This window comes from Trachypithecus francoisi, unplaced genomic scaffold, assembly GCF_009764315.1.
Source record: "Trachypithecus francoisi isolate TF-2019V2 unplaced genomic scaffold, Tfra_2.0 Lachesis_group5, whole genome shotgun sequence".
In the NCBI taxonomy this organism is placed as follows: Eukaryota; Metazoa; Chordata; class Mammalia; order Primates; family Cercopithecidae; genus Trachypithecus; species Trachypithecus francoisi.
This window is the reverse complement of record NW_022681470.1, coordinates 16,755,102-16,782,728: the sequence shown is the minus strand read 5'-3', so window position 1 is coordinate 16,782,728 and position 27,627 is coordinate 16,755,102. Positions and strand designations below refer to the sequence as shown.

At 41.8% G+C, this 27,627-nt stretch overlaps 1 protein-coding gene across 8 annotated transcripts in view; it reads left to right on the top strand.

Annotated features, from left to right (window-relative positions):
• DISC1 (DISC1 scaffold protein) overlaps nucleotides 1–27,627 on the top strand; it is a 397,938-nt gene that overhangs the window by 101,345 nt on the left and 268,966 nt on the right. For 7 of the 8 annotated variants that reach the window (XR_004434336.1, XR_004434335.1, XM_033199716.1 and 4 more), the window contains exon 4: nucleotides 26,759–26,909. Coding sequence is in view for 6 of the 8 variants with exons in the window: in XM_033199716.1 (XP_033055607.1) it covers nucleotides 26,759–26,909 (151 nt within the window). In the remaining 2 variants the exon portion in view is untranslated. Of the gene's footprint in view, nucleotides 1–26,758; nucleotides 26,910–27,627 lie in introns of those variants that run through there. The other variant, XM_033199718.1, reaches the window with a different exon arrangement.

The window sequence follows — 27,627 nt, the reverse complement described above, 5'->3', positions numbered from 1 at the left end:
TTTTACATTTGGCAAATGCTGTATTTTTTATCCATGTTGGATTAAGGATCTGAAACTCCCGATACAGACTGTATTTATTGAAAAAAAGTCTGTCTATGAGTGGACTCGCATGTTAAATCCTGTGTTGTTCAAGGGTCAACTGTAACTGCAGGCAGAACATCTGGGCAGGAAGCTCCTGCAGGAAGACCTGTAAACTCAGGTCTGTAGAATGGCAACAGTCTTCTTCCCTTGCTTCCAGAATTGTTGCTGAGATCAGGTGCACTGGCGATGGCCTTACTCTTTGTACAGAACTTATTTCTGGTCTGGTTTAAGTGAGCATTATTCTTTCTGTGCAGTCCCGTGGTTACATCAAAGGTTAACCATTTCATATAGCATGTCTGTTATATCGGATTTCTCTGATGGTCTGTCCGGAGCAAACATTTTAAAATATTAGTCCTATTCTGTCTTATAACAGTCTGCTCTGGTGATTTTTGTCTCATCAATTGAATTATGACACTGTCAGCCCAGTAGGACCTTCAGCCAGCTCAGGCAGCACTACCTGAAGTTTTCTCAGCAAACTGGGAAAATACCAACAATGCAGGAGAGGCAAGCCCCCAAACTGGGGCTTATCCCAGGAAAGTTCCTGATTTCACCCAGGAAAGAATTCAAGGGTGATCTGGTGGTGTGAGACAGCAATCATCTTTAATGAAGGGTACTGCTCCTTGCAGAGCAGGGCTAACTCATAGGCAGCATGCACAGAGTCAGCAACATATGGGCTCTCGGAACTGTGTTTATTCCCACTTTCAATTACATGCAAATTAAGGGTGAGCTAATGCAAATTGAGGGGTGGGTTATTTAGAACTTTCTAGAAAAGGGGCAGTAACTTCTGGGTTGTGGCCATGGCATTTGCAAACTGTCATGAGGCTGGTGGGATATCTTATGCTAATGAACAATGAGGGCAGCTAGGGATGGCTTTTGTCGCCATCTGCTGGTTTGTGCCACTTTCTTCACTTGACCCTGTCTGGACCAGATCCTGTTTGGGTCAGCAGTGTTGTGAACACAAAACAAGTCCTGCCAGTTTCCTACCTCACCACCATTATTCCAGGATGTATTCTGTGGGCGCAGAACATGATGAATCACTGGAGCTGATCATCAAGAGGGACTCGAGCATCCCCACGAAGGCTGATCACTGGGGACATCACTGTGGTTGATGCAGAGTGAGGGCTGACCCCCGCTCCCTGCTTCCACACCACCGTGGCCCTCTCTGTGGTCACACAGAGCCGTAGCAGGCCACGAGGGAGTGACTCACTGATCCTGGAAACAGACAGCGACCCTGTAGGTCCTGGGGAATCTCTCCTGTACTGATGTGGACAACAAAGAGCACTAATGGATGTGGACCAAATCCTGTAGAGAAAGCCAACAGTACCTGGTCAAATGGGAGTTGGCCTTTTCATTTGTAACAACAAAGCTATGCTAGACACTTGACTCTCAGAACCACCCTGACAACTACCCTAACCAAATGACTTGAGAATGTAAAATAACCATTGACAACCGAATGCCAAATGCCAAACTTTGAGTGGAGATAGGCCACAGTTAACAATAAAAGACACAGGGCACCTCACTGTTTTAAGGACAGGCTCTGAAGCCAAGTCTCTTACTGAAGACTGCTAAGATTAGGAATTCCAGGAAAAGTTTGCCCCTGTGTCTACACACAGATGACTAAGGGAAGGAAGAAGAAAAGAGACTGCCTTTGGGGGAAGAGCTAGGCTCAAGGCATTGTGACACCTCTTTCCCTCCCCTCTCCTGCCGCACAGGGGTTATTGCGCGCTGGTTCCCTCCCCTGGGTGAAGGGCTTCAAGACAATCACATCGAAGTTTGGGGGTATCTACAAGAAGGGTAAACTGGTATTGCATTTGGGGCTGTGTTTGCAGGGTTTTAGAACCCACAGGCCACTTCACTGCCATCTTCAAACATAGTAAGAAGTCCTCAGGAAGAAATCAGAGTGGAAGAGTCAGGATAATGGAAAAGGCTCTTCTACAGCCCCTCTGTTTTGTGAAAAACCAGAAACTTCTAGGTCCCCAAGGACCCAGGCAGGCAAGCAGGGCCCCTGGGCATCCCAGGAGACAGCCTAGGGAAGCAGCCCTGCCGCCATCCCCACACAGAGGATGTGCCAATTGAGCATGCAGAGCCAAATGAAGTACCAAGGCAGTCGTTCAAAATACTGGTCCAATCCATTAGCAGGTGACAATATCCATTTAAAGGATGAAGACCAACATTCACTTTTAATGAACTAGAATAGAACAAATACAATATCAGAGTGGGCTGCATTTTTGTTCCATGTATACACCGGGTCATGGTGAATTTCCTTCCTGGAGTCACTGTCACAAACTGTGAAAGCCACTGACCTAGGGAATTAATTGTCCAGACATCAGCACTGGGCGCAATAAACTTGCCACCAAATGCTCCTCGTTGTTGGGGTAAGCAGGTGTAGCCCACCCCACAACCACCAAAACAGGGAGGAAGAAGGGAGGGAGAGAGTGAAACATCGGTTCTTGCCTTTCCTCACCCCAACAGCCCCAGTGGCTGCAGAAGTCTGTCTGCCAGAAAGGCAAGAAGAGATGAATGGAAGACTGGAATAATGGTGGTGAGGTAGGAAACTGGCAGGACTTGTTTTGTGTTCACAACACTGCTGACCCAAACAGGATCTGGTCTAGACAGGGTCAAGTGAAGAAACTGGCGCAAACCAGCAGATGGCGACAAAAGCCATCCCTAGCTGCCCTCATTGTTCATTAGCATAAGACATCCCACCAGCCTCATGACAGTTTGCAAATGCCATGGCCACAACCCAGAAGTTACTACCCCTTTTCTAGAAAGTTCTAAATAACCCACCCCTCAATTTGTATTAGCTCACCCTTAATTTGCATGTAATTGAAAGTGGGAATAAACACAGTTCTGAGAGCCTGTATGTTGCTGACTCTGTGCATGCTGCCTATGAGTTAGCCCTGCTCTGCAAGGAGCAGTACCCTTCATTAAAGATGATTGCTGTCTCACACCACCAGGTCACCCTTGAATTCTTTCCTGGGTGAAGTCAAGAACCTTCCTGGGCTAAGCCCCAGTTTGGGGGCTTGCCTCTCCTGCATTGTTGGTATTTTCCCAGTTTGCTGAGAAAAGTTCAGGTAGTGCTGCCTGAGCTGACTGAAGGCCCTACTGGGCTGGGTCCATATGCCCAAGAGGATGACACTAGCCAATCTCCAGGATGGTGTCTTTGAGGGAATGAGACTGGTCCTATGAGTGCTGGAGAAACTGCACACTGAAATGGTGTAGCCTATTGTTAGGGAGTGGCAGATAGGAGCAAGAAGCTGAAAGCAGGGAGCAGACAGGAAGGAGCACATTCCCTTTCCTCCTCCAGGCTTACAGTCTCTTTGGAGCTGGCTGCAAAGTCAGAAACATGGTTGGTCTACAGAGGTCCAGTCTCAGCATCACAAAACAGAAGATAAAAAGACACGTTTAGAGGGGAGAGACAATAGCTTAATAACAGGCACAGCCCCAAAATAACATTTTGCTTTTCCGTGTTATGAACCAAGTGAGAGATAACATGAAGGCATGAAGAAGATGGAAATGTAAATACCAGCATTGTTCCTGAGAACATAACATTATAGAATGTAGCTTGGGTATATGGCAGCAATGGCCTTCCTAATACCAAACCCCAGAACAAGAATTGCCCATGCAGCTGTGGGCAGTGATGAGCTGCAGGCACCTTTTTTTTTTTTGAGGCCTGGCCTTGTAAACCTGAGTTTCTGGAGGAGCAGAGCAAATGAGTGCTGCCCAAGGTCACCTGGCCTCCACCAAGGAGGGAGAGAGGAAGCACTGAGTTACACATGCTCAGTCTTATGTCCCAGTTTACCAATGGGGAAGTTCACTCCGTCTCCCTGGACAGATGAAAGTGGTGGGGCAACAGGGAAAACCCCTCCTCATGGATACCTAAGGGCAGGGAAGACGGGCTGTATTCCCTCCCTACATAATGTAAAAGACAATATTCTCAAAAGCAGTTGACACACAGGGGCCAGTCCTTATAAACTGATAGTATCACTCCAAAATGCGTGTGGGCAAAGGCAGTTTTATAAGTGGCCACATGATCTGGTTCCATTAACTGCTTTGTCTTAATTCAGGAAGTGGTTTTAGAATATCAAGAGAAGAGAGATGGATGTACTGCAGCATCTTTCTAGAAATATCATATCTATAATCACATCCATGATCTCTCTCTTAGCCTATGATGGATAAATAAGGGTCTGCGGTGAGATTTTACCCTCCCCTGCAAGAATCTGGTGTGTAACTATTCAGGATTATTCATTAAGAGAGGACTCTCAGGTGAATAGAATCAACCTCAGAATAAGGCGGGCATAGTAATGCAGTCGCAATATTCTAATTCTTTTCTTAAAACACCAGCACATCCATGCCTGCTTCTGCTTGTCTTCAGGTGTCTGCAAGATGATAAAATGGATGAATTCATAGCAAATGATTATCCATGGAATGCTCAGAAACTATCATCTCTTGTGTTATAGCTTGCTTTTTCTTTTATTTTTCATGGACGCCTGTGCTTCTCACTCTAATTTTACATTGCACACCTATAATGGATTCTTATTGTCTGTTACTGATATTTTTGCTAGTGCATAAGATAGAATTTTGTATATCAACATGTCCCAGTATTCCTCAGAGGGCTTTATGACTTCCAGGTGGTTCAGAACCACTGATTCCTGGGGCCCTAAAGAGAGACTGCTGCATGTCCTACATGTGTGAATGGAGGACAGAGAGCGAGTTAGGACAGGGGTTAGGTAGGGATGGACATTTTACACTTTGAAGAAGTAAACACTAGGCAAGACTGGCCATTAATTCCTCCTCTATTTGACAGTCCTCTAGGTGTTGGACACACTGAATAGAGGCTGAGGTTCAGAGAGACACCCCTTGAGTAGAATTAAATTCGAATCAAGAGGCAATTAAACCCATGACAGCAATCTCTTGGAATCATTTTTACTTTTGTAACAACTCTTCTACTTGTATTTTTCAAAAATCTTCACAGGCATTCTTCTCTCGCCATTTTACAATAATCTGGTGGCACAAGTTGGTCTAGTGTTATTTTTCATATGTGAGATGAGTAAACTGGCTCTTAGAGGCGTTAAATAAGGCCTGGTGTGGTGGTGGTTCACGCCTTGGAATCCCAGCGTTTTGGGAGGCTGAGGTGGGAGGATCACTTGAGTCTAGGAGTTTGAGGCTGCAGTGAGCTGTGATCGCACCACTGCACTCCAGCCTGGGTGACCGAGTGAGACTCTGTCTAAAAAAAAGGGGAGGGGGTAGGGGGGTGGTAAAAAAAAAAAAACAAACCCTAAAATTATATTACAAGATTGTTTAGGATGAATCCAGGACTAAAATCTGGGTCTCCTAACTCTTAAGTAGATAAATCAGTTTTAAGATTTGATTTTTTTCATATACTAGAGGATTTCATACAAAGATGGGGGAATCACGCTGCATCCCTTTATGTGTTTACGTGATCATTTTATTCATCTTCAGAGGTTTATCTTTAGGATCACATTTTGTGCAATCTATGATGTTAATCTTTAAGATGCTAGCTTAAAGCATTATAAAGCCAAGATTTGTTTTTTAAAGTGTCTAAAGAGAATGTCTCTTGTTAAAGTGAGACTGTCTTCTCACTCATTTTATAAATCTTAACTGCCTTTTACAGCACACAGTGCAGTAGATGCTGGGGAGGTGGCCACCAACAAGGCACAATCACCCGCTGTCTTCAGGGGCCTCTGGCTTAGTCCTCATACTCCTGGATAGCACCTACCAGGAGTTCCCATCTGTATCCAGGAGTTAGGCTTTAATACCTAGTAAGAGTCACTGAACTGCCAACTACTCTTATTTTTGTAGCTCAGAGGTCTTGGAGCTCTGTCCTTGGAGTTATACACTTAACCAGTGAAGAGCCTAATGGCCAAGGGTGTAACTGCTTGATGTGAAACCACAAGGTGAACTTAGTTGGTTCTACCAAGGACCTGAGGTCTTTCTTCCATCTGCATTCTGTTACTATTGCATTTTTGCTCTGGAGAATGCCCCATTTAATGAAATTTTATTTCTAAAATCTGCATGTCATCTGAGGAGTTTGAGAAGGTACTTCTAAAATGTGTCCCACAGAGCCTTCTACAGTGTATCTTTCAGCTTCTCCTTAGTATTTATAGAGGCATATTTGAGTCCAGTACATACACAGGTTCACAGTGTGCTCGAAGCATTGCTCTTTGTTAGTTATTCTTATCACTGACTGCTGTTTTGTGATTTCTCTCTGTTAACATTGCCTTTGAATTGAAGGTCACTGTTTTATTTGTATTGCTGTTCTTCAGCCAAAAGAAAATAACTTAATTCTGCTTTGTTCCAAGAAACGAATATTCTAGAATGCTTTATGCCTTCTGATTGGATTTCATCCAAATTGAAATAGCTCAGGCTAGTGGAAATATTTTATTTAATCCTCTAGGGTTTTTTTTTTTTTTTTTTTTTGACTAGCTGTTGTATCTTGATACCTTTACGTCACTCAAAGAATTTAAGCTGTTCCTGTGCCATGTCATTAGCCAGAGACCAATTTTGTACAACCCCCTTGGCTTTGGGCCTAACACTGGTGTGTTCCATTTGTCCATTCCCAGAAAGGGATATACACATCAATGTGGTTTGAATTATATTTTAAAAAATAATGATGATGGTAGTTGCTCACTAGTGCTCCTCTCATACTCTGAATTCTATTAGAGATGAATGTGCTGAAAAATATTCTACAAAAAAAATTATGTCTTAAAAGATTACAGGCTGCAGCGATTACCACTAAAAGGGTGAGAGAGCCTGTGGTTTTTGAGCACTGACAAGCAGATATGTCCAGCTAATTTTTTGTGAAAACACCAGCAGAGCAAATTACTCATGAAAAATCTATTCATAGGAACGAATTAAATGCCATGTCCAGTTTAATAGTGAACACTGGCTGCAACCAAAAACCAGTAGAGAGAAATAATGAATGGCGTTTGAATTCGTTCATTTGTATGATTCCAAAAATAGCCTAAGTGCCAATAGTGTTTCCAGTGTCCAAAATCCCTTGTAGACATGGAGAAGGATAAAGAAGCCAATGAAGCAGAAACCGAAAAAGTGACCATTTGGATTTTATTTTTTCCCCCACATTCTTGCAGCCACTCACATTGACCTTGTATTTTTATTTTTTAGTTTTAAATTTTAGATTCAGGGGGTACATGTTTTGCAGGTTTGCGACAAGGGTATATTGTGCAATGCTGAGGTTTGGGCTTCTATTGATCTTGTCACCCAAATGTGGTTAGTGAACACAGCACTCAATAAAACATTTTTCAAAAGTGCAGTTTCTACAAAGTTACTGTTAATATGGAATTAGCCCAAGAACCACTGGCTGAATGTGTAAGTTGGTGGATTGCTTGCCAGAAATTTCCCATGGCCTTGTTGGTAGGCTGGGGTAGGATATGATAGTATGCTATAAAGAATTATCCTTTTAATTTCTTTCTTAGACTATATCTAATAAACTTCAATATTCATTACACAGAATTGGTCATTTATCAGCTGTGCACCTAGATTGCTAAGTGAGTTAGTTGTAGCCTAAGTAATTAACCCATTTTGGTGATGACTGAACATACATCTAAATTCAATTAGAATGAAGAATATGGTGTCAAATTATTCTTATGTAGGAGAGCCTGCCTTTACATTTTAAATAAGAGTTTCTCTTTCAGAGTTTACATATTTTTAAATGGCTAAAAAGAATCACAGTTTTGTGTGTAGGCCTGATCTATCACATTTCCCTGTATAACCCAAAATGGGAAAATGGAAGTTCTGGGTTCCAGGCTTGGGTTCCTGAATCTCACTTTAATATTGTAAGGATTAAGAAGGGACCTTGAAAGGATATTCTGTTGTAGCCCAGTTTTTAGGCAGTATTGATGCAGGAAAGGCAAGCCCCAAATTGGGGCTTAGCCCGGGAGGGTTCTTGGCTTTGCCCAGGAAAGACTTCAAGGACAAGATGGTAGTAGAAGAAAACAGCTTTATTGAAGTAGCAGTGGTATAGTTCTGTGATTGCTCCTGCAGCTTAAAGGCAGTTCTGCAGTAATTTTTATACCCACTTTTAATTACTTGCAAATTAAGAGGTAGTTCATGCAAAAATTTCTAGGAAGAGGGTGGTAACTTCTGCATTGTTGGATCATTGCCATGGAAAGGGGCGGAAACTCTCAGATGTTGCCATGGCAATGGTAAACTGACATGGCATGCTGGGTGTGTCTTTGAAAAGGTGCTTCCATTGCCTCCCTGTTTTAACCAGTCCTCAATTAGAGCTGGTGTCTGAGCCCCACCTCCTACCTCTGTATCACTCTTAAAACTTTGTTATATTTTTATTAATATATCAAGGTTATGTTAGTTTTGTGCACTGAAAGACCTGTGAATTTTACAAAAGTTTTCAAATTAACTGAGAAGTGCCACCAAGAGATACAGTCTATTCAGTTTTTGCAAAAGCTGCTTTCTTAGCACATATTCTGTTTGGGCATAATTTTAGCAAGTTGACTAATAAAGCATCTTTAATTGGAATATTTCTTCTCCTGCCTCACAGCCATGGCAATGGCTCTCCCTGACACTCTGCAAACCCTGAGCCAGACAGTCTGCTCTCAAGAGTTACAACAAAGTCACCAGCTAGGTGTAGTTTCACTGTCCCTTTCACTGTTGAGGAGACTGAATCTTAGAGAGATTCTGACTTGTTCAAGATCATGTAGCTAGTAAAGAGTAAAATTAGAGTTTGACTTGAGACAGCTTTTTCAGAACTCATGCTCTTAAATCCTGACCCTATAGTATGAATGCCTTGGACCCCTGGTCAGCCATAAAGTCCTCTCTTGCCCTCTACTGTCATGAGGACTTTCCAAGACTGTATTAACTTGAAGGCTATATGAGAAAGGTGGGTGGGTGCATACTTTACAGTTGAATTTGATAGCATAGCAAGGCTTGACAGATAATGAAAATTAGCCATCTATGTGCCTAGGGTTTCTCATACATCACATCATGAGTTTTTTTACAACCTCATGTCCATTGTATCAATCAGAAAGGTCACAGAGATGAGAAGTGCCCCAGCAGGAATTCAGACCCAGCTCTGTTTGGCTTCATAATTTATGCAAATCGATTCCAGACAGAATCCTACTTAGAAATGCCTGAAGATACCAGTTGGAAATTATCTTTCATTTCTGAAACTAGAAATTAAAAAAAATTATTTCAACAATGCATAATCATTGTAAAAATATGTAGGCATTGAGATATACAGTATAGGTAAAATAAAAATATCCTTTGTGGAGATCCTTTGTAGACATGGCCACCATTCATATTTTGATGTGTGTCTTTTTTGGTATTTTTCATTGTGTGGCTGAGTGGCATTTTGTCTTTTGCTATTTCTGTTGGATTCTCTGTATTATGGCTACTTGGATATGATCTAAGGAATGTTCATTTTTCTCCAGTAAATGCTTTCAGTGCATATATCTTAATAAACAGGTAGAAAGTTGGATAATTTGCTCTTTCTATTAATAAGTAGAGGTGATAGTAGTATTGTGACAATGGTGATAGTGGTTGGAATGCTACTGGAGGTGATAATAGCAGTGGTCGTGGTGCTGATGATAGTAAATGTGAGAGTGGAGTTGGTGGTGTAAGTAATGGTAGTGGGAACCGTGGCAGTGGTGGTAATGGTAGAAGTGGTGGTAGTGGTGATAGGAGTGGTGGTGGTGATGGTAGGAATGGTGGTGGTTGTGGCAGTGTTGTTGGTGATGGTGGTAGTGTTAGGAGTGGTGGTAGTCATTGTGGTAGGAGTAGTAGTGGTAATGGTAGAAGCAGTGGTAGTGGTGATAGTGGTGGTGGTGATGGTAGGAATGGTGGTTATTGTAGCAGAGTTGGTGATGGTGGTAGTGGTAGAAGTGGTGGTGATAGTAGTGGTAGGAGTGATAGTGGTGGTGATGGTAGGAGTGGTGGTGATGTTTACTTGGCAGATTCTTGCTGAGGAAGAGTGTGGGAGTGTTGCTGGTGATGGTACGTAGGAGTGGTGGTGATGGTAGAGGTGGTGGTAATGGTAGGAGTGTTGGTGGTGATGGTAGAGGTGGTGGTAATGGTAGGAGTGTTGGTGGTGATGGCAAGAGTGGTGGTGATGGTGGGAGTGGTGGTGATGGTAGGAACGGTGGTGATTGCAGTAGGAATGGTGGTAGTGGTAGTGAGTGGTGGTGGTGATGGTAAGAGTACTGGTGTCTATAGAAGTGGTGGTTATGGTTGTAGGAGTGGTGGTGATGGTGGTGATTGTAGGAGTGGTAGTGACTGTGGCAGTGCTGGTGATGGTGGGAGTGATAGTGGTAGTTGTAGTGGTGATGATGGTAGAAGTGGTGGTGGTTGTGGCAGTGCTGGTGATGGTGGGAGTGATGGTGGTAGTGGTAGTGGTAGTGGTGGTGAGGATAGGAGTGGTAGTGGTTGTGGCAGTGCTGGTGATGGTGGTGGTGATGGTAGGAGTGGTGGTGGTGGTGGTGGTGGTAGTGGTGGTGGTGGTGGTAGTGGTGGTGGTGGTGGTAGTGGTGGTGAGGATAGGAGTGGTAGTGGTGGTGATGGTAGGAGTGGTAGTGGTGGTGGTGATTGTGGGAGTGGTGGTGGTGCCATGAGTAGTGGTGGTGGTGGTGGTGGTATGAGTTATGGTGATGATGGGAGGGGTGGTGGTGATAGTCATGATGGTTGGGGAGTGGTGATGGTAAAAGTGGTGGTGTTGGTGATAGGGGTATTGGTGGTGGTGATGGCTGAAGTGGTGGTGGGGGTAGTAGGAGTGGTGATAGTGATGACCTGACTGGTGGTGGTGGTGGTGGTGGTAGTGGTGGTGGTGGTGATGGTGGGAGTGTTTGTGAGCACTTTCTATTGCACTTAAAAAGAAGTGGACAAACTCATTTCTCTTGCCTGGACAGTTGTGAGTGAAGATGCTTCCATCCCTGAGTCTGAACCATGAGCTTGGACCACATATATAAGTGATTCACTTTTCCATAGCATCATGAAGACATACTTGTAGAAACAATGTATAGTTCTGAAAATCTGAGGGTTTAATGAAAAGTAGCAAAAATTCAGTTGGTCATTTACTTCCCTGGGACATTTGATGATTGACATTTGGTGATAGAACATTTTATTGTGAATCTCTTTGAAGTGGTGGGGCAATGAGTATTTTGGAGGAGCCCATAATCAAGCCCGTTCTTCAGAAGCTTATGATCCTGAGAAATTTTGTGTTTTTTGTGTTGTCTATAAACAGCAACTATAAGCACGTTTGCAAGGCCTATTGGCATCATGTGCACACGTGCTCTCTCTCTCTCACACACACCCACACGCACACATGCACACACATGAGCTTGCTAGAGCTTGCCAGTCATATGACACACTCAAGACCTGGTGTAAGTACTTTTTCTATTTTAGTCATTCACAACTTAACTACTTTACTTGGCAAATTCTTGCTGGGGAAGAACACTTGCTTCAGAACCACATATCCCACTGAAATGTGTCAGCAAAGCAACAAATATGTATCAAGAACAAGGCAATAGGCTAAGTGCTGAGTGGGCAGATAACACAGTTAAATTATTGCTTGTCTTCCAAAATTTTTGTATCATCTCCAGAGGTTTGTTTTTCCTTTCATATCACAACAAAATGATTTCCCAGTCTTCTTTCCACACATTGGGCAAGCTTAAAATACAGCATTTCTAAAAATCCTCTTTGGCGTTCACTGAAAAGATCTATGAGCTATGGAAACCAAGCTTACCCTAAGCTGTTTAGCATTAAGCATTTGAAGAAACCAAATCTCCATTTTTATGCAGAAATCAAAGAGTGGCATAAGTAACCTGTAGGTTATTTTAATAATACAATAATTTTCTAAACAATAAACAACTCAAATTTTGTAGCTGGCTTTGTAAGTAGAGAAATTGAGATAAAGTCACTCATAATCACACTGACTGATTGATTGCCAAAACTCTTAGTTCTTCCCCGGGACTTTTAAAAAAACATACTTTTAATAAAAAGTACAGATAATATTTACATATTTTGTATCCCGATTTATCTTGTAATATTAAAATATTTCCTGTTTTCCTAATTGTTCTTTGACTTACTGCATACCATTCTATGAGTGGATATACCATAATTTACTTAACCATTCCCCTAGAATTGGATCTGAGGCTGTTTCCATTTTTGAGAGTTTTTTTGTTTGTTTCTTTTGGCTACCGAATACTTCCTATGGGAAAGAGGTGGACATGGTGGAAAATGAGTTGATAGAATAGTTTGCATTTGTATAAGGCATGCAAATATGTATTTCCAGATATGTCACAGTGACAGCATAGAATCTTTTCTGTAGAAAGAACACGGAGGTTAAGAACATAGGTTTGGAGTTAGACAGACCTTGGCTTTGTTTCTGAATCCACATAGCTGTGTGACTAATTTTGAAAATTTTCTCAAACTTTCTATAGGCTTCTGTCTTTCATTTCCAAAGTGGGAGTCACCACTCTCTCATGGGATCATTGTGAGGATAAAATGATTGATATGTAGCAATGTGCTTGGCACATAGCAGTGCTCATAAAATGGTTGTTATTTTCTATGCTTATCTTATTCCTCATCCAAACTGAAACATTCATTCATTTGTCTTATTTTTATTTTTATTTTATTTTATTTTGAGTCAGGGTCTAGGTTTGTTGCCCAGGCTGGAGTGCAGTGGTGTGATATTGGCTCACTACAACCTCTGCCTCCTGGGCTTAAGCCATCCTCCCACCTCAGCCTCCTGAATAGCTGAGACTACAGGCATGTGCCACTGCACTTGGCTACTTATTTGTATTTTTTTGTAGAAACGGGGTTTTGCTATGTTGCCTAGTCTGGTCTTGAACTCCTGAGCTCAAGAGATGCTCCTGCCTTGGCCTTTCAAAGTGCTGGGATTACAGGCATGAGCCTCTGTGCCCAGCCCCATTCATTTATTTATTCAGCATTTACCAGTGGCTGTTGCACGCATGGCACTGAGCTTGTTACTGGTAAGACAGAGCTGAATGAGGCTCGGTTTCTGCCTTGTGAATCCCCTAGTATCCAGGAACCCAGATCAAACAGTTAGGCAAGACCCCTGTGTCACTGGGGAAACTACAGGGGAAGGTACTGCTTTGGGGATGGCTCTTGGGAAATGTAATAGCAAAAGCCCAGAGGTTAGCACCGAAAAAGATCAAGTTCAGATTCCGCCTTAGCTGCTTTCTCGCTGTGAGGCCTTGGGAAAATTCCTTAAAGTTCCTGAATTTCACTTTCTGCATTTGTATTCTTACTCTGCAAACTGTTGTGAAAGAATATACATATAGCTCTGGGCATGTAGCAGATGCTCAAAAATGATTATTATGCTTGAAGTCTTCAGTGCCCCAGTCGTGGTTGATTTTCATGAAAATGAACTCAGCAAACTCTAGTGTTCTGAAATGTCTAAGACTGGCTCAGCTGTGCTCAGGTTGGTCTGAAATACATTTTATTACAGTCTAATTCTCTGCAAAGTGGTCATTCGCTCATCGTGTGTATGGTAATGTGGAATTAGAATATTCAGCTTTCAGTGAATTTCATTTATTGGCCATTATGTAAAAACCAAAGAAAAATGACTTATGAAGACGTTGATTGCTTTGTAACTTTAAAAGGCCTCCTTAGAATGAGAATGGCTACACAGCCTCTAAGAATGTGGTCTACACTATATATTCTGTCATCCTGCAGACACAACAAGGCAGTGGGAATCGAATCTATTTAGCAGGATGTCTTTATGTGTGAAGATTTCTTGCTGCTTATAAATGCTTATTTGATTATTTATTCATAGATTAGACAGCCCTTTTCTTTCATTCTGTTTCCTTATTATAACCCAAGTAACAGTCACTTATTAGTGATATACTAAAGAATACCAGATGAGCATTGACCTTCAATTAAACATTAACACGTATGTTGCAGTAGCATAAAAAATAACATTCACTTGCTTCAGAATAGAATGAGATGATGGTTAACATTTTTATTGCTGAGGTCCTATGAGTAAAACATGTTTGTTTCATAAATAGAATTTATATTATCAATTGGAACATATTCTTCAATGCATTATTTTGCCTACTGCTTAGGAATATCTTCCTTTGTTAATTTTCAGTTTTTTTATTTCTACTATTCATCCATGCTTATAAAATGCAAGTAATATTTCTAATATTATTGCTGTTCTGTTAGTCAGATGGGTTCAACCACATTTATTCAGCACCTGCTGTGTGCAGTGCACTTGTCAGCACGCTGGTCTTAAACCTTGAGCTATAAACTGAAATCACATTAACAATGTCTACAGAAAGACTGCAGAGATTTAAAATAAAGAAAAGTCAGAGAAAGATGAGTTATGTTTTTTTGACCACTGGGTCAAACAGGGAAAGGAGAATAGGAGAGGAGGTTTTCTTAAAGGCACAATAGGATTCACACAAATGAGGGGACTTAAAACAGGCAGGTCACAAATACAGCACTTGTAGTGCTGGGGATATGTATTAATATTTTAAAAAACAACTTATTTTGAAATAATTCCACACTTAAAAGTCACAAGTATGCTACAAAGAGCTCACATATCTCCCTCGTTTTTATTTCTGAGCTGGCTCATTCCTGAGCTGGATACACACACTCATTATCCGAACCTTTTTCTGACCTCTTGAGAGCAAGCTGCAGTTTTATTTTTAATTTTATGTTTATTTTTTGAGTCAGGGCTTGCTCTGTTGCCCAGGCTAGAGTGCAGTGGCATGATATCGGCTCTCTGCAACCTCTGCCTCCTGGGCTCAAGCCATCCTCCCACCTCAGTCTCCTGAGTAGCTGGGAATACAGGCATGTGCAACTGCACCTGGCTAATTTTTTGTAGAGATGGAGTTTTGCCATGTTCTCAGGCTGGTCTTGAACTCTTGAGCTCAAGCAATCCTCCCACCTTGGCCTCTCCAAATGCTGGGATTACAGGTGTGAGTCACGATGCCCCGTCACTCCTAAGTACCCCATTGTGTATGCCCCCAAACAGCGACACTCTCCCACAACCAACCTGCAGCTTCCTCCGAGTCATGAAGTCAGCATTAACACAACACTCTTCTCCAGTCTACAGACTCCATTTCATTTCACCAAGCATCCCAGCAACGCTCCTTTCTCCTTTCTGACTCAGGAACACACATTGCATGCAGTTGTCATAGCTCTTAAGTTTCCTCCTGCTTGAGCAGTTCCTTAGTACTCAATCGTTCTCTGTCTTCTGTGTCCTTGAAAGTTTTCAGGAGTGTAGACCTTACATTCTGTTGGATGACCTTCAGCCTGCGTCTCTCTGATGTTTCCTCATGACCGGGTTCAGGTCATGCAACCCTGATGAGAACCTCTTGGAAATGATGCTGTCCTTTCACATCAAGTGTCACACAGTGTGGGACCCCTCCCACCACTGTGGATGGTAATCTTCATCACCCCATCATGCTGTGGCTGCCTGGTTTCTGCAGCACTAAGTTCCCATGTTTCCTTTAATATCTGAATAGTATGTTGTGGGCATGATAGTCTATGATTATTCTGATGCCTACTCCCCATCAAACCTCTATTTCATCATTCCTTTCCATTAGTCAGCATTCTATTAGCATGCATGTGTTGGTTCCTATTCTATTCAATAGGCTTGTACTTTATTACTATTACTTATTTTGATTCTCTAAATGTCCCAGATTGGACCACAGGAGCTTCAAGGTGTCTCTTGTCTTCTATTGACATGTCCCCATCAGCCTTTGAGTACTTCTTAATTTTTTGTACATCAGGATGCTGTAGACACATCTGTACTGCCCCTGCCTCAGCCCTGGCCTCAGCCATTTCTCCCAGGAGCTCTGGTTCCCTGTATGGATGGATGGAGTTTAGAAATCAGGATCTGTGTGCTTGGTGTGCTCATTGCTACTGAAGTGTCATTACTCATAGGCCTTGTCAGTAGGTAAATATAGAAAATGTACATAAATGCACACATATGCTTCTATAGCTATTTCCATATTCACCTGTGAGTTTGCATGTTAAAAACTAGTAGTTTATGGTAATTTTCCAATTCCACTGCAAGTCATTTGAATCTTTTCTGCCCTTCCCCATTTCCGTGATTGGATGAACATTTGCCAGTACTCAGGAATCTGGCCCTCTTTATTCTCATATCCTTAACTGCTCCATTTATTTACATTTTTCTCCATGTAACCTATCTCCCATTTATCCCAGCTGTCTTCCCCATCTGCTGTTGTGTTCCCCTCAATGTGCCTCATCCCCAGGCCCTGGTGGGCTCATCACCATGCGTGCCACCAGATGCCTCTGTGTGGCAGCCCCTGCCTCCTCGGTGCTGGTGAGCGGACCACCTGTGTGCTCCTGCACAGGCTCCCAACTTACCAGTGGGGCAGCTCACTGCCACCTTTTCTGCACAGGAGGAGAAAAGAAGGCCAATTTATGATTTTGACCCCAATCTCGGGCACTGAGTTCTTCAAGGACCAGCAATGTGTCTTGTTCATCTTTGTAGCCCAATGGTCTAGCAATGTTGATTTACCCAAAGTATTATTAATTGAGTGACACATGAAATAGTAAATCAACATGGCATTTGAAAGGTGAAAAAGTCTTATTGTCAATCATTTTCAAACACTCTCCTCTCCCAGAGGAACCATTTCCACATCATCTCTATCACATGGACAACGATTGCCAATCTGGGTAAAGCTTCCTCCTTCCCCTGTTGAGGTGTGAAACGGACTGAATGTTTGTGCTCCCTAAATTCCTGTGTTGAAACCCTAATTCTAATGCGATGGTTTTAGGAGGTGGAGTGTTTGGGAGGTGATTAGGTCATGAGGGCGGAGCCTTCATGAATGGAATTAGTGCCCTTGTAAGAAGAAACCAGAGAGGTAGCTTGTTCCCTTTCTGCCATGAGAAAGCAGCTGCCTGCAATGTGGCAGCTCTCACCGGAACCTATGCTGGCAGCTTGATCTTCAACTTCCAGCCTCCAGAACTGTAGGCAAACATTTCTGTTGTTTAATCTACCCAGTCTATGGTACTCTGTAATAGCATCACAAACTGACATAGATGAGGAGGTCTCTGATGCACCTTTTTATTGTTCTGTAACAATCATGATTTAAAAACATCTTGTGGAGGTATTGGTCATATTTAGCACATGAGGCTCTGGGACTTCAGTGGGATAAGTGATTTGTCAAATAGGATATGCACAGTTAGTGTCCAAGCTGTTGCCCGGATCTGGGTGTCCCAATCCTTAGTGTTGTGATTCTGTGTGCTCTCCAATGTCGTGTGTCCCCCACATGACTCAGGAGCAGAGTGCTGGCATGGAGAAGAGACAGGGAGGCTGAGCAAGCTCACTCATGGTCATGAATACTAGGGACAGAGGTTTGTACTCTGGTCTGGAGCTCACATGGAGTCCTCTAGGCCTTTGAGAACATTTTATATTACAGGTTGAGTAACTCTTATATGAAATGCTTAGGACCAGAAGTGTTTCAAATTTCCAGTATTTTTTGGGGGCGGTCTTAGAGTATTTGCACATATATAATGAGATATCTTCAGGATAGGACCCAAGCCTGTACATGAAATTCATTTATGTTTTTTGTACATCTTACACACAGTCTGAAGTTAATACTATACAAATTTCCAAATAATTTTGCGCATGAAACAAAGTTTTGGCTGCGTTTTGACTGTGACCTGTGAGGTCAGGTGTGGAGTTTTCTACTTGTGGCATCATGTCAGCACTCAAAAACTTTCAGATTTTGGGGCACTTCAATTTCAGATTTTTGGATTAGGGATGCTCAACCTGTAGCATGTACACAAGTACTTGGAGTAATGCCAGGTCCTAGCAGATGTTTCTGCATTTTGTTTATCAGCTTGTGCACATCTGAGTGTTAGGAAGGTCGCTCTCTTGGTGATGTGTTGAAACCATGGAAGGAGTGAGAGGGATTAGGCAGGGAGTAATTCATCCCTGCAGAAGTGCTGACAACTCGGGCTAGGCTGGGGACGGTAGAAATGGAGAAGATGTGAATACGTCAAACACCATGAGAGACTCACAAGGATGTGAAATGTAGGAAGAGGACAAATCAAAGGATCTGAAGCTGTAGGCCTGGATGGGATAGTGCCCTTGCAAGGCAGAGTAACGTCTTGCTAGGTAGGTAGGCAGTGAACTTGATGAAGACTTGATGAGATTTATGTCTTCTATTCATTTAGTTGCTAATGGAAAGGGTTTAAAGTGGTTTATGAAAAACATAAAAAACAAAACAAGGGAATCTAAAGTTCACTGAATTGAGACACATTTTTGTGAACATTTGCTGTGAGCCAGGCAGCATCCCAGGGGCAGGTCACTATACAATGACCAACACTGTGTCATGGCATCTCTTGTGTGGATGCAGGAGGCCTCGAACGTGTGGAGGTGAGGGTGTGGTGGCTTGTCAAGGAGAACCTGCCTGTGCTTAGGGAGCTGGTGGAGCAGAGAGCCTACCTGGCGCGTTGGCAGGACTGGAGGAGATACTGGGGTCTGATGGATGAGGCAGACTTAGCCTGGGTGGATGTGGAGGAAGAATGACTGTGGCAATGGGAACAGCATATTCCCCTGAACCCTGCTCCCAGCTCGTCTCATGGCAACTTTGCTTTTCTGGTTCCCTATGTCTGATCTGTCAGAGAACATCCTGAATCCGACCACCATTCACCACCTGCACTTTCATTTCTAGGTCCTGACTATCCTTAGGTCTTGCCTGGGGAATAGCAATGACCCTGTGACTGGTCTCTGGGCTCTGCCTTTTTACAGTGTGTTCCCAACAGAGCATCCAGGTGATCCTGTTAAACATGAGCTGGATCGTGCCAGTCCCCTGCTCAGGATCCTTCAATGGCTCTCATCTCCTTTGGGGTAAACACCAAAGTCCTCTGCAACGGCCTACGTGGCTCTGAAGATCAAGCCCACTGTCATACCCTCTCTCCCTTGTCTACTGCTTTCCCCTTGGTTCGCCCTACTGGGAGTGTTCCTCACATATTGAAGCGTGTGTTTGCCTCATGGCTTTTACACTCTCTGGGAGCTCCCTCTGCCTGGAATATCTAATTAGTGAATAGGGGTGTCATTCAGGGAACCCAGAGAGCTAGCTTTTATCAAAATGGAGGTAGAACACACCCTTCTGCTAACCAGAGATGGTGCTGGCAGGGGAAGTAGAAGCTCCCAGTAGCTGAGAGGCATGAGAGAGGCTGGAGTAGGAGATAATTTAGAAATTGGAGATAATCACTGAAGCTATACAATTACTGGTGACCATCCTGATGCCCTTTTCTAATCATGAGATAAAAAATAACTGAGGCTGAGCATGGTGGCTCACATCTGCAATCCTAACACTTTGGGAGGCCAAGGTCAGGAGTTTGTGACCAGCCTGGACAACATGACAAAACCCCATCTCTGAAAAAATAATTTAAAAAGCAGAGCCTGGTGGCATATACCTGTAACCCAAGTTACTTAGGAGGCTGAGTTGGGAGGATCGCTTGAGCCCAGGAGTTTGACGCCAGCCTGGGCAACATAACAGGGCTCTGTAGCTACAAAAATAAAAATAAAAAAAACTGGGTGTGGTGGCGTATGCCAGTAGTCCCAGCCACTCGGGAGGCTGAGGCAGGAGGATCACTTGAGCCCAGGAGTTGGAGGCTGCCACTGCATTCCAGCCTAGGTGACAGAGTGACACTTTGTCTCAAAAAAAAAAAAAAGAGAGAAAATAGTAGCTTTTGATGCCTACACTTTTGAAGGTGAGTAGCAGCATAGAACATAGCTAATCACAGATACTTTCTGTGATCACTTATATCTTCCTTGGGAATTCAGTGTGAGTGTAATTTTTGGCAACTGGTTTACCATTTCCAGTGTTTAATTTTGTTGGATCAACCTGCATTCTCTGAGAACTTTTCATCTGGCAGCGGACGGGTATAGTTTAGAATATGGTGGATAGCGGAGGAAGGCTAGACTGGGTTTTTAATTTTTTTTTGGAATTTGAAGATAGTACTTAATGGCATTACTAATAATAGACAATCCTTTTGAACACTTACAAAGTGCCAGGCATGATGCTAAATGCTTTGCATAGATTATCTCAGTTAATCCTCAGAAGACCTTATGATGTAGATACTATTATTAACCCCATTTTTTACAGAGCAGGAAACGGAAGCTTAGAAAGGTTAAGTAACTTGAAGGTCAGGCAACTAGAAATGGCAGAGTTGGAGAAAACTCAGGTTTTCTCCTAACCCCTATGGAACAGATCTGGATGCATCTTTACATACATTATGACTGTATCAGGATGCTATTTTAGAACACATAATTCAAGAACTTGACTGCGTTTCACCAAGGTTTTGATTTTGTAGAACAAGAAATAAAGCATTAGGAAAATAATCATGTAAACGTTTGAATGCTTGCTGTCAGTGAAGGAATGGGTACACTTCAGCATTATCCTAGAAGGTCTTATCAGGCCAGACTCTTCTGTATATTTGAAGTGGGGTGTCTGAATTAGCTTCCGCAGTAGCTGCTGAAGAAGGTAGCACAGACTGAGAAGTCTGCTAATTACCTGGGACTTGATCTTGGACAGATGACCTTTTCTAGTATCCTTAGAATGAATTGTTGGTAAATGCTCTTAGTTTCCGGCTACAGTTTCAATGCATATGGCAAGTTCACGTGAATGTCTTTCACTTAACAGCCCCAGAGACACACGTTTTCTGCCCTTTCCTCTACCTTTTTGGTACCCAGGTATGTGCCTTGGGGGTGGGCCAGTGCAGGAAAAGAGTTAGGTTGAGAGGCACACTGCGACTCATGTTACCCTTTGCTGGTGTATGTAAAGGGTTTTGTTCAAAATGACAAGCTTGTTGAAAAGTGTGTTTTGATTTAGACTTGTGTCTTATCAAAATGGCCTCCTTAGAAGATGGCTTATAGAGCCGTAAGAGCATAAAGGAGTCTTTGTGATCTAGGGTAGAGACTCTTCAAACATTTTCTCATTATGACGTAAAAAAGGATAACGTTTGTATTGCACGCTGGGGTAAGTAGTAAGTGCTCATGGCCCGAGGTGATGGCTTGGGATGTTGGGCTGCCCTAGGGCCCACCCACTGCCCCAGGGCGAAGAGGATCAAGGTGTCAGTGCACCTGCCAAGGACCACCAGAAGGGAAGCTCTGATGAATGGTATCTTAAAACCCAGTCCTTCCATTTCTGCAGAAATAGTTTTATGGGAAACTTTCTAATTCTTTGGGCATTTGATTTTGAAGATAAGTTCTCATTAGAATGGATTCTAATTTCTGCAGTTTACTTAAATTTTTAAAAAAATAATTTGATACCAACTCTTTATTAGCAAAGAAAATGGAATAAATCTTTTTTTTTTTTTTGTGCCAGGAAGCATAGTTTTTTTTCCATAAGAAACAAAGATGGAATATATGTAATGGGTGAGAGACAACCAAAACTCCCACATAAGAGCCAGTAAGAGAATCCCAACAAATAGCAAAAGTTCATTTTCCAGGACCCATTTATCACAGAACAGTTAAAAAGCTGCATAAAGATCAGTCTCACCTGCATTTTAGAAATACATTTCAATTCACTCATGGATCCAACAGCCTTTTAGATAGATAGAGAAGTTTTTACTAACTAACTTAGGAAAAAGCCCCACCTGTTAAACTCATAAATGATTGTTTAAAGAGTATCTACAGAATTCTCCTCTCAATGTTTCCATGTAAAAGAAATGAAAATCAGTAGTCCAGAGATCCTCGTTAATAATAATGAGCCACTGATAAACACAACATATTTATAACTTGTATAACATTTTATTTATATGCATTCTTTGAGCATTAGACAATATGTAATTAAAATCTTTAATTAAAAAATTAATATCTTTATTTTTTGTCTATTGATTTTTCTCCCATTTAAAAATTTGCAAATAATAATTGTGCATATTCATGGGGTACATAGTGATGCTTCAGTACATATAATATATAGTGATCAGATCGGGGTAATTAGCATATCCCTCATCTCAAACATTTATCTTGTTTTTTTTTTTTTTTTTTTTTGAGACGTAGTTTTCCTCTGTTGCCCAGGCTGGAGTGCAGTGGCACAATCTCGGCTCACTGCATCCTCCACCTCCCGGGTTCAAGTGATTCTCCTGCCTCAGCCTCCTGAGTAGCTGGGATCACAGGCGCCTACCACCATGCCTGGCTAATTTTTGTATTTTTAGTAGAGACGGGGTTTCACCATGTTGGTGAAGCTGGTCTTGAACTCCTGACCTCAAACAATCCACCTGCTTTGGCCTCCCAAAGTGCTGGGATTACAGGTATGAGCCACTGCGCCCAGCCTAAACATTCATTATCTTTTTGTGTTGGGAACATTCAATATCCTTCCATCTTTTGGAAACTGTAAAATATACTATTGTGAACTATAGTCATTCTCCATTGCTGTAGAACACTAGAACTTATTCCTCTTATCTAGCTGTAATTCTGTAACTTTTAACAAATCTCTCCCTATCCTTCTCTTCCTGCTACCCTTCTCAGCCTCTAATAGCCCCTATCCTACTTTTTACTTCTATGAGATCAACCCTGATACAGTTTGGATGTTTGTGCCCTCCCAATTTCATGTTGAAATGTGTTCTCCAGTGTTGGAGATGGGCCTGGTGGGAGGTGTTTGTGTCTTGGAGTGGATCCCTCGAGAATGGCTTGATTCTCTTCCCATGGTAATGAGTGAGTTTTCATTCTATTAGTTCACATGAGAGCTGGTTGTTTAAAAGAGCCTGGCATTTCACGCTTGTTCCCTCTCTTGCCACGTGACATGCCTGCACTCCCTTAGCCTTCTGCCACGATTGTAAGCTCCCTGAGGCCCTCACTGGAAGCAGATGCTGGCACTAAGCTTCTTGTAAAGTCTGCAGAACCATGAGCTAAATAAATCTGTTTTCTTTATAAATTACCCAGCCTCAGGTATTCCTTTATAGCAATGCAAAATGGATTAAAACAAACTCATTTTAGCTTCCACATATGAGCGAAAACATGTTTAACTTTCTGTTCCTGTCTTATTTCACTTAACATAGTGTCTTTCAGTTCCATCCATGTTGCCAAGAATGACAGGATTTCGTTCTTAATGACTGAATAGTATTTCATTGTGGATATATACCACATTTGCTTTATCCATTCGTTTGTTGCTAGATACTTACATTGATTCCATATCTTGACTATTATGAGTAGTGCTGCAAGAACATGGGGGTGTAGATGTCTCTTTGAGATGCTGATTTCCTTTCTTTTGGATAAATATCCAGTAGTGGGATTGCTGGATCATATGGTTGTTGTATTTGTAGTTTCTTGAGGAACATCCATACTGTTCTCCATAGTGGCTGTACTGGTTTACATTCCCACCAACAGTGTATAAGAGTTCCTTTTCCTTCACATCCTCACAAGTATTTGTTATTTATTTATTTTTGTCTTTTTGATAATAGCCATCCTAACCGGGGTGAGATGATACTTCATTGTGATTTTGATTTGCATATACCTGATGATTAGTGATGCTGAGCTTTAAAAAATATATTTTTGGCCATTTTTATGCCTTCTTTTGAGAAATGTCTGTTCAGATTATTTGCCCATTTTTATATTAGATTGTTTTCTTTTGTTGAGATGATTCAGTTCCTTGTATATTCTAGATAGTAATCTCCTGTTGGATGGGTAGTTTGCAAACATTTTCTCCCATTCTGTAGGTTGTCTTTTCACTCTGTTGATTGTTTCTTTCTTTTATTTTTTTGAGAAAGAGTCTCACTCTGTTCCCCAGGCTGGAGTGCAGTGGCATGATCACAGATCACTGCAGCCTCGACTTTCCCAGACTCAGGTGATCCTCCCACCTCAGCCTCCTGAGTAGCTGGGACTACAGCCATACACCATCATGCCTGGCTAATTTTTGTGTTTTGTGTGGAGATGGGGTTTCACCATGTTTCCCAGGCTGGTCTTAAACTCCTGGGTTCAAGTGATCCTCCTCACTTAGCCTCCCAAAGTGCTGGGATTACAGGTGTGAGCCATTGGGCCTGGCCTTGTTGATTTTTTTCTTTGCTATGCAGAAGATTTTTAATTTGAAAAAATTTCACTTGTTTAGTTTTGCTATTGTCGTCTGTGCTTTTAAAATCTTATTCATAAAATATTTTCCCAGACTCATGTACTCTGTTTTTTTCTCATAGTTTTATCATTTTGGGTCTTACATTTAGGTCTTTGATCCATTTAGAGTTGATTTTCTTATAAGGTGAGAGGCAGGAGTCTAGTTTCATCCATCTGCATATGGATATCCAATTTTCCCAGCACCTTTTATTGAAGAAACCTTCTTTTCCCCAATTAGTGTTCTTGGGACCTTTGTCAAAAATCAGTTAGCAGTATATATGTGGATTAATTTCTGGATTCTTAATACTGTTTCATTGGTCTGTGTATCTAATTTTATGCCAGTACCATGTTGTTTTGGTTATCCCAGCTTTGTAGTATATTTTGAGGTCTGGTAGTGTGATATCTTCAGTGTTGTTCTTTTTGCTTATGATTACTTTGGTTATTTGGGGTCTTTTGTGGTTCCATACAAACTTTAGGATTTTTTTTTTCTATTTCTGTGAGAAATGTCACTGATATTTTGATAGAGAGAGCAGTGTTATTGTAACAATATTAATTCTTACAATCCGTCAGCATGGGCTGTCTTTCCATTTGCTTGCATCCTCTTCAATTTCTTTCATCAGTGTTTCGTAGTTTTCCTTGTAGAGATCGTTCACTTTATTGGTTAAATTTATTTCTAGGTATTTTAATATTTTTGTAGTTATTGTAAATGAAATTTCCTTATTAATTTCTTTTTTCAGCTAGTTTATTGTTCATGTATAGAAATGCCACTGGTTTTGTATATTAATTTTGTATTCTGCACCTTCACTGAATTCATTTATCAGTACTAAGAGTTTTATTGCTAGAGTCTTTAGGTTTTTCTAGATATAAGAGTGTGCAATCTGCAGATAGGGACAATTTGACTTCCCCCATTCCAATTTGAATGTCTCTTATTTCTCTCTCTTATCTAATTGCTCTGAATAGCACTTCCAGTGCTATGTTGAATAAGAGTGGTGACAGTTGGGCGTTCTTGTGCTGTTCCATTTATTAGAGGAAAAGCTTTCAGCATTTCCCCATTCAGTAAGATATTCACTGTGTATTTGTCATACATGCTATTTATTACATTGAGGTACTTTCTATACCTAATTTGTTGAGAAATTTTTTTATTATGAAGGGATGTTGAATTTTATCAAAAACTTTTTCTGCTTCTTTTGAGATGATCATGTGATTTTTGCCCTTCATTCTATTGATGAGATGTATCATGTTTATTGATTTGCATATTTTGAACCAACTTTGCATTCCAGGGATAAATCCCAGTTGATCATGGTATATTATCTTTTTGATGTGTTGTTTGGTTCTGTTTGCTGATATTCTGTTGAGAATTTTTGTGTCTCTTTTCATCAGAGATGTTGGCATGTAGTTTTCTTTGTTGTGTCCTTGTCTCATTTTGGTGTCAGCAATGAGTAGAATGAGTTAGGATGAATTCTTTGCCTTTTAATTTTCTGGAATAGTTTAAGAAGAATTGGTATTAATTATTCTTTAAAGGTTCAACAGAGGGTGTGGGATAGGGGTAGGGAGTATATACCTTATGCTTCTAATCTGGAGCAATGCAGCTGTCCTGTGCAGATTCCTGGCAGCTCTCCAAACTGGACTCAGGGCTTGCAAGAACTGTGAGATTCTCCTTTTGTAAGGACTGTAGGTGTTTGCTGTGTCAACAGGGGTTGATGAGGTCCTTCTGTTTATCTTTTCCATGCAATGAGAAGTCCCTCCTGACTCCAGGCAGATTCAATCTGAACAGGGGATCCAGGGCTGCAGAGGCTGAGTGCCTGCATGCTGCCTTTCTGGACTGCCATTCACCACAGTTGCATCTTCACTCCCCCACTGTACTCCAGCACCCTCCCTTCAACACTCCAATCAAATCTTATCTGTTTATTCGTTGCCTTGGTCCTTTTCTTGGTTGGGTAGGGGGGCAGGAAGAATTCCAGGCATCTCTAATCAACCATCTGCTGACATCACTCTTTCAAATGATCTGTAGTTTATTTTTATTTTTATTTTTTTAAGAAAAAATTGTATTACAAGGATTCTATATTTATACCTTGTGCTAGGAGACTTAAGGTCATTAAAATATAATAGAACCCCTACTTTACAACAGAAGTGGATGTATAGTCATCTATAGCATGGTAGAATTCGAACATCACTTCTGTGGCTTTAGTAACTATGACTGGCTCTATCTGGATGTGCAATTGCTGAGGAAATATTAAATTCAAAACTTGGGCACTGATTTTTTTTAAAAAGTAATTATATAGAACTCACCAAAATTACAGTTTTTTCCCCAAAATGCTCACTGTGCTTTTAAAATAATTAAGTATTCCTCTGTGTGAAGATCATAATTATGACCATGATATCACTATGTCAATAATGATCTTTGAGAGTTAAAAGAATAAAAGATAGGAGAGCCATCTTGTTGGTGCAAAGAAGATTCTTAGAAGTACCAACTGAGAGATAAAAGTGCTGGTCTAAAAACTAGTAACCTTCTCATGATGTCATTAAGGCAAAGGTTGACTACGACTGGAGCTAAGAGACACTGGAGTTACCTATTTTGCATTTCATGGTTCTTTTTTCCTCTCTCTCATCATTTTGGGTTTCCAGCTGAGACATTACAACAAAGATTAGAAGACCTGGAACAAGAGAAAATCAACCTGCACTTTCAGCTTCCTTCAAGGCAGCCAGCTCTTAGCAGCTTCCTGGGTCACCTGGCAGCACAAGTCCAGGCTGCCTTGCGCCATGGGGCCACTCAGCAGTGAGTACTTGTCATTGTCACCATTTTCCCCTCAGGTTTCTTCCTACCTCTCAGCTCCCACATAGCGAAGAGCTGGGAGGAGCTTAGCTGTAGAGACCCTCGGCTGCCTTTCCTGGGAAGGGCCCTTTGTTGGTTGAGAAGGTGGGGATTCTTCCAGAGTGAGGGATGACCCGTGTGGGTCATGCTTCTCTAGAAAGAAGACTTTTCTGCTACTTGACAGAGGGAGACCCTCCTCAAGTGCAACTGCATCCCAGGTCTGAAGCATCTCTTGGGAAGCGACCCTTCTAAGAAGGTGGGGGTAATTTCCTCTTGTTGAGGCAGCTTGGTGTCCTGTGATCATATTAAGCCTATAAGATAAACAGATGGTCCACTCGGACCAAGCAATGAAAATCCATCCTCCTCCTAACTCTACCTCCAGCTCCTGAGCAACGTTTGCTATTTCTGTCACCCAAGGCTCTTCTGAGATCAGTAATACATAGAGAGCAATTGCTGCTTCTAATCCAGTGGCTTGTAGTCCTGGCTGCATGTTTGAATAACTTAGAAAGATTTAAAACCTACCAATGTCCAGGCTCCACCCCAGGCAAGCTAAGTCAGAATGTCTAGGTGTGGGAGGCAAGGGTGGCTCCCAGATATTGGCATGCTTAAAAAGGCTGAGAACCACTGCTCCATCTACCTGTGTGTTCCCTCTCTCCCCAGGTAAAGGTCTGAGAGGGAACAG